The sequence below is a fragment of the Fukomys damarensis genome, unplaced genomic scaffold, assembly GCF_012274545.1.
Source record: "Fukomys damarensis isolate Sample0158 unplaced genomic scaffold, DMR_v1.0_HiC HiC_scaffold_27, whole genome shotgun sequence".
NCBI classification, from domain to species: Eukaryota; Metazoa; Chordata; class Mammalia; order Rodentia; family Bathyergidae; genus Fukomys; species Fukomys damarensis.
The window spans coordinates 17522035-17528648 of record NW_022900939.1 but is presented as its reverse complement, the minus strand read 5'-3'; the positions used below and the strand labels follow the sequence as shown (position 1 = coordinate 17528648).

Here is a 6614-nt window from a genome sequence, read left to right as displayed (position 1 = left end):
CTCCAAGGCCACTTTCCCTAGGCTCCCTCCCGGCCCCCCCTAGCTCCTCGCCTCAGACTCCCTCCCCCCTCACTCCCGCCCTCTGCCTTCGCCTACCAAAGTGGATTAATTATACGCTTTCTGTTTCTCTCCGTGCTGTTCTCTCCCGCTGTGAGCCTGCCCGCCTCTTGCTGTCCTCTCTCCCTCTTGCCCTCTCTTTGCACCCCCCTTTTCACGTTCACTCTGTCTCTCTCACTATCTCTGCCCCCCTCTATCCTTGGTACAACAGCTGACCTCATTTCCCGATACCCTTTCCCCCCCTAAAAGTACAACATCTGGCCCGCCCCAGCCCCGAAGACAGCCCGTCCTCCCTAAAGAAGCAGAAGAGTCCCCCCCCCAAAAATAAGCCATCCCCCCGTTCTGCCCCGTCGCACATTCGGCCCCTGCGACCCGGCCAGAGCGGCGCTGGCAGAGGAGTGTCCGGCAGGAGGGCCAACGCCCGCTGTTCGGTTTGCGATAACGCAGCAGGGAGGTGGGCGGCATCATCGCCGGCTTCCAGGTAAGCGGCGCTGACCTGCGGGGCAGGGTGGGCAGGCAGGCGCGCTGGACGCCTAGCTCTTCTCGGACGGGCGGGCTGGGCCGGGAAAGGGCTGGGGGCTGGGGTCAGGTTCCCTCCGCGTACCCCCTCGCTCTCCTTTGCGCGGTAGTGAGAGGGGGAGGGGACGTTGGGAAGCGACCGGGAGGTGTGTGCAGCCTGCACGGACGACTTCCTGGTCGGTTTTTTGGGGCGGTGGGGTGACGGTGTTTCTGAAAACGTGCGATTTGTGCCGTGCGGGCAGTCCCCCTAGGGTGTTGGGTAATGAGGAGGGGGGCAGTCTTGGAAGCCCACCCTGGTATGTTGACTTGGTGCCAGCTAGAAGGAGAAAGGAAGACGGGGTGGGCGGGGCCAGGAGGGGGGCCGAGTTGGCAAAAGAGTAATGCCAGACGCCACATTTGCAATATATTTCTCCCCCACCCCCTATCTCTCCCCAGTTCCCCACATTTCTAACCAGGAATCTGGGGAGAGGGGCTGTTCTGAGGTTCAGAAGGACCTGGAGAGGGGGTAGCTGCCTTGCCCTTGGCAGCATGGAAGTTTCCATACAAGGGGGTGAAAAGAAGCCCCCCCCCGCCCCCTATCGCCTTGACAGAGATGGACTGGGGGTGCAGGATGAGCCCCCCATGGTACTTTGCTAAGGGATGGGGTAGGGTGGAGCCGGGGCTGGGAGGAGCCGACTCAGACATAAAAGCGGAGGCACTGACCAGCTTGCAAACTGGACATTAACTTCTCCTGTGAGAGACACCTCCAGCTTCCACCTACTTCTCCTCCTCCTCCTGCAGCCCCAGCGAGCCTTCTGTCCAGCCGAGGTAACCGGGGCTGTGGAGTAAGGACCCAGCTGCCATCCTGCTTCGGCCTGCCTGGTTGCTGAGGGCAACGGCCGAGCCTTGGGCCTGCGCCCCTGCAGCCCGGCCTGCGGCCTCAGCGTCCTGCTTCTCCCCTGGGCCTCCGCCAGCTTCCACCTGGTTCCCTGGCTCCTTCACCTGCTCCTCTTCTCTCCCTTCTCCTCTTCCTCCCTCCGCAGCAGCTTCAGGGTTTCTCCTGGGTCTTCACCTGTCTGGTACCTCCACATGCCTCCTGGCCATCCCCTGCTTTCTGCTGGAACCCTGGGCTGAACCTGGAGCTAGAGTGGTGGGATTTGTGGAAGGGATCCTGGGGGGCTGCAGATGGAGACTTGCACTGACTGCAGCAGAGTGGCTAGCGCGCTGGGTTTGCTCCCAGGATTTGGAAGGGGCAGCAGAGGGGCGGTGGGGAAATTTAGTCCTGTTGAATAGGTAGGACAGGTGGTTCTTGGATCTTTTCATGAAGCTGGCTGTGGCTTGTTGAGGACTTGAGTAAGATTATGCCTTTCTTATGCCCCGCTCCATCTCACGTGATTTATTGCATGAGCCTGTAGAAAGACTAGGGCTGCCAGCCTGGAGGACTCCATCTTCTGTAGGGTCAGGGTAGGCTGCTTGTAATTCAGGTCTCCCATACCTAAAAGAGTTGATTAACGGTTGCCCCAGCTGGCCCTTCAGCCACGTGGCCTGATATGGGGTGTGTTCTACAGAGAGCAGCCCCTCCAGACTGGGCCTGGAGAACGTGGTACTGGGCCTCTCGGGTGGTCTGACCTGACCTGGTCTCTCCAGCTCCTTCTGAGGTGCATGAGACCCTGGGACGACAGGGGAAATGGTTGTGGAGTTGTGGAAGGACTCTGAAGTCTCTGGCCTTGGGTGGTGTGATTTGAGGCCTGGAAAGGGGGCTTCTGTGAATTTTGGTGTGCCCAGGGCAGACTAGACTGGGAGGGCTGGGAGATTCTGGAGAGCAAGGCCCCTGGAAGTGTGGATACCACAGTTGTACTAACCATTGGACCTTTGCTCACAAAGGCTGCAGGGGAAAGGCTGGCCCAGCAGGATTCTCCTGCTTGCTGGGGGCGGGGTGCATGGGGGGTGGGGGGCGGTGGTCCTCCTGGACCTCCCTGCCCAGCTGGGGTTGTAGAGGCCAGGGACTGGTCCTCTTGGAAGCACATGGTCTGCATGGGTGGAGCTATTTGCCATCTTGGCGACTGCTTGGAAGTCCCAACAGTGGTAACTGTGCCCTTGATCTGGCCCTGCCCCCATTATGTCACAGGAGGGAGACCAGTCCAGTGTCCAGCACTGGCCCCTTGGCTGTGGGTGTGACTCTGCTCCTGGTGGTCCACATGTAAAATTGCTAGCATATCTTGCAACTTAAAGCTACAGAGCACCTTGCATAGCTCCTCAACCTGTATCCGTTCTCCAGTGGCACCGTGGCCTTAGCAATTCAACGTGTGCACTTTTTTTTCTTAATAAAAATTAAGAAGGAAGCTGGGCTTTTAAATTTCATTTGAATTGTAGAATAGGAGATGGCTGAGAACCTGGGGTTGGGGGGGGGTCTCCTGGAAACAGGGGTGCTGCCGAGCCCCAGCTCAGGCAGGGCTATCTCTGTCTCTTCCAGATACCAATGGGGATTTCAATGGGGAAGTCGATGTTGGTGCTACTCACCTTCTTGGCCTTCGCCTCGTGCTGCATTGCTGCTTACCGCCCCAGTGAGACCCTGTGCGGCGGGGAGCTGGTGGACACCCTCCAGTTTGTCTGTGGGGACCGCGGCTTCTACTTCAGTAAGTAACTTGGGGGGCGGGGCAAGGGAGAGGCGTGTACACAGCAGGTACTCATCAGTGTTGGGTTAGACTTCCTGGGGTGGCCTTATACTGGGTCAGGGAATGCTCAGAGCCCACACCTGAGGCTTGGAGTAGATAGGGTCTCCAGCAGGGATTTACTGAGCACTCACAGTGCCTGGCATGCAGTGGGCAGGGGGCCAAGGCCTCAGTGGACCAACAGGATTTCCACAGGGGGGTGGGTCTGAGTTCCTGCTGTGGTGGGCTCAAGTTCCTGTTGCCAAGACACCATGCCTCTTGAGCAGCACTGTGGGCTCTGACTTTCTTCCTGCACTGTCAGGACATATTGGCAAGGGGCACGTGTTCATGGATGATAAGATTTAAAATTTGATTGACTGAAGGTCAATCAAAGTAAAAGCAAACGTAGTTAGCAGGTAGCAGGGCTGAGTGGGGACGTGCAGCCTTGGGGAAGGGGAGGAGAGCCAGGCCCTTGCCATCAGAACTCCACCCACGGGGGAGGTGTTTGGGGTCTTGACTGCAATGTGGGATACCTACCTACCTGCTTTGACTGTTTCTCATGATTCTCTCTTGATCTTCCAGCCTGGGGGGGCTGGGATGGGCTCATTGCTGCCAGAGAGGGGAGCTAGAGGGACATGCCCAGGTGGGGTTGGAGGAGGAGGGGCTTCAGGAAGTGACTTCTCTTGCTGGCATGTACTTCCTTGTCTCCTCTACCCGATACCCACGTGGCCTCCTCCTCTGCAGCCTCTACTTACACGTCTGTGATACGGGCTCACAGGATGTACCTACATTTCTGACTGCTCTCTGCAAAGTACTCCTGCTGCTGGATGCTCTGAAGCCCTTGCTGCCCTGGCCTCTCTTGTGTTCTCCCTCTCAGCTGCCTCCTGGGGGGAGGGGTAGGACGTGGCACTGCAGGCCCTGGTGCTGCTGGTCCTTGCTGAGGGAGTTGCTCCTCTGCACTGGGCTTCCCTAAGAGAGCTGGGCCACGCCCACTAGTGGGACCCCGGGCTGGGGATCCCTATCCCTCCTCGATGACACCTGCCCTTTGGTGCCCAAAAACTTGAAGCTCCCAGTGACTTTCCTTCCAGCCAAGCCTCAGACCTGAGTGCCGTGGGGGAGAGGAGAAAGACGGGAGAAGAGAAGGGAGTGGTTAATGCGACTCCTCACTCCTCCCCTCCCGTCTTGTTCTCTCCTGCCCGATCCTCCCTGTCTCAGCGCTCGGGGACATGGGCCCCACCTATGTTCCAGACCACCTCCAACACAGGCCCCGGGAATTCACATCCGAGGCACCAGAGGCCAAGGGCTGGTTCTGCAGCATGCCCCTTCCATCTCTGTCCTTTCTGGGCTCTTCTGCCTGCCCCACAGGGTCACTGGGTACCTATCCAGGGCCTAGCCTGGGCAGCCTCCCTAGAGTGGCTTCGATGGGCACTGACTGACTCTTTCCCCTGGGATTTCCAGGCAGACCCGCAAGCCGTGTGAGCCGTCGCAGCCGTGGCATTGTTGAAGAGTGCTGCTTCCGCAGCTGCGACCTGGCCCTTCTGGAGACTTACTGTGCCACCCCCGCCAAGTCCGAGAGGGACGTGTCGTCCTCTCCGACCGTGCTTCCGGTGAGGCCCTGGACCTTTTTCCTCTTCCTAGAAATGAGGGATAGGATGTTAGGTGTGTCTCCTAGCCAGCTTTAGCTTGAAATACAATGGAAGACAGCCCCACATGTCCTTTTGGCCGGGGGCCTCCCTCCCTGTGGATGTTGACTCCATTGAATGGGCTGGCATGGTGTAAGTGTGGGTAAGGGTCTCCAGGTCACTGTGAGGTCTAGGCAGGTAGCTATGATCGCGGTGCCTATGAGCCTAACTGTTGATTACTGCCTTTTTCCCAGGACAATTTCCCCAGATACCCCGTGGGCAAGTTCTTCCAATATGACACCTGGAGACAGTCTACTCAGCGCCTGCGCAGAGGCCTGCCTGCCCTCCTGCGTGCCCGTCGGGGTCGTATGCTCTCCCGAGAGCTTAAAGCATTCAGAGAGGCCAAGTGTCATCATCCCCTGACCGTCCTGACCTCCAAAGACCCCGCCCACGGGGGTGATACCTCTTCGGAGAAGTCCAGCAACCAGAAGTGAGCCAAATTGTTGTAATTCTGCGATGTACACCATCTCATTCGTGACCTCCTCTTGACCAGGGGCATTTCCATCACGTCCCACCTCCAAGGTTTCTCTGTTGCACCCCAGAGTGTTTCCCTGACCCCAGCCCCTGTGCCCCGCCTCCCCACATCAGGCTGCTCTCTTGCCCCACTCCACCGGGCTGAGGGAGTCAGAGCAACATCTTCAAAGACAAAATCTATTAGATTTAAATATCCTCCACATACACCCTCTCGCAATTACCCCCCAAATTCTATACTCCATCAAAATAATTGGAAAGCAAATCTGTCTCTTACAGACACACTCCAGTCCCCTTAAAACTAATTGGCTTTTTAGAAACACTAATTAGCCTTAAAAAAACCCTAAAAAGTCAATTGGCTACAAAGATACTAAAAAGGAATTGGCTTAGAAACAATTGGAAAAATAAAGGGATTTGGCACACCCTTCCCCCTTCCTTCCCTCCTCAGACCTTGAGTCAATTGGCTTGGACTTGGGTCCCTGAATCAGCAGAAGGAAGGAAGGGGGCCCAGAAATTTGCAGGCCGGCATGCCAGTGCCTCTGCACCATCACCCTGCTCATCGCTTTTGAGCACTTTGGATGTTGGCTGCCTGAGAACAGCAGCCACCAGACTCATTCCTCACTCGTTCTTCATCACAAGATTTGTCAGGGAGCTGAGCGGAGGGACCCATTGAGATCGGAGGAGGGGAACAGCATGAAAACCCACATCCCTGAATATAAGGTTTAATTGGCACTAACCCCCACACCCTAAATTCGTACATCTTAGTCCCTGTCCTGGCAAGCACACATTTGTCCCTACAGCGCCCCCATAGCACATGCCCACAGGTACACATGCACCCACCCACCCTACATACTTGCACACATGTGCCCATACACACACACACACACACACACACACACACAATTGGATGAAAGCAATAAAAATAAGCAGTCCTTGCTTTTGACCCATTTCATGCAGGTCAGGCAGAGTTCCATCCCAAATTCCCTGAGCTGTTTTCATGGTCTGAGTTCCCATGAACCATCGTGCTCCCCAGACCCACGCCAGCATTGATACCCACCCAGAGTGAGGAATTAGTTTGGCCAGGTCAGAGATGGTGTTATGAAGCAAGGCATGCTTTGAAGTAGGCTGCCCCCGCCCCCCAGTGTGCTCCATTGAGAAAGACCTGGGGACCCCTGCCCTGAGCACCAGAGATCATCTTTGCCCTGATAGTGGGGAGTGTGGGAAGTCTGGCGGTTGGAGGGGTGGGTGGGGGGCA

At 57.0% G+C, this 6614-nt stretch overlaps 1 protein-coding gene across 4 annotated transcripts in view; it reads left to right on the top strand.

Annotated features, from left to right (window-relative positions):
• Igf2 (insulin like growth factor 2) overlaps positions 1-6262 on the top strand; it is a 26817-nt gene extending 20555 nt beyond the window's left edge. For 2 of the 4 annotated variants that reach the window (XM_010635649.2, XM_010635652.3), the window contains 3 exons: positions 3029-3191; positions 4665-4813; positions 5083-6262. In XM_010635649.2, coding sequence (XP_010633951.1) covers positions 3035-3191; positions 4665-4813; positions 5083-5322 — 546 coding nt within the window. In that variant the 5' untranslated portion in view covers positions 3029-3034 and the 3' untranslated portion in view covers positions 5323-6262. Of the gene's footprint in view, positions 1-16; positions 539-1269; positions 1384-3028; positions 3192-4664; positions 4814-5082 lie in introns of those variants that run through there. The other 2 variants (XM_010635651.3, XM_010635650.2) reach the window with 2 other exon arrangements.
• Positions 6263-6614: the final 352 nt, after the last annotated feature.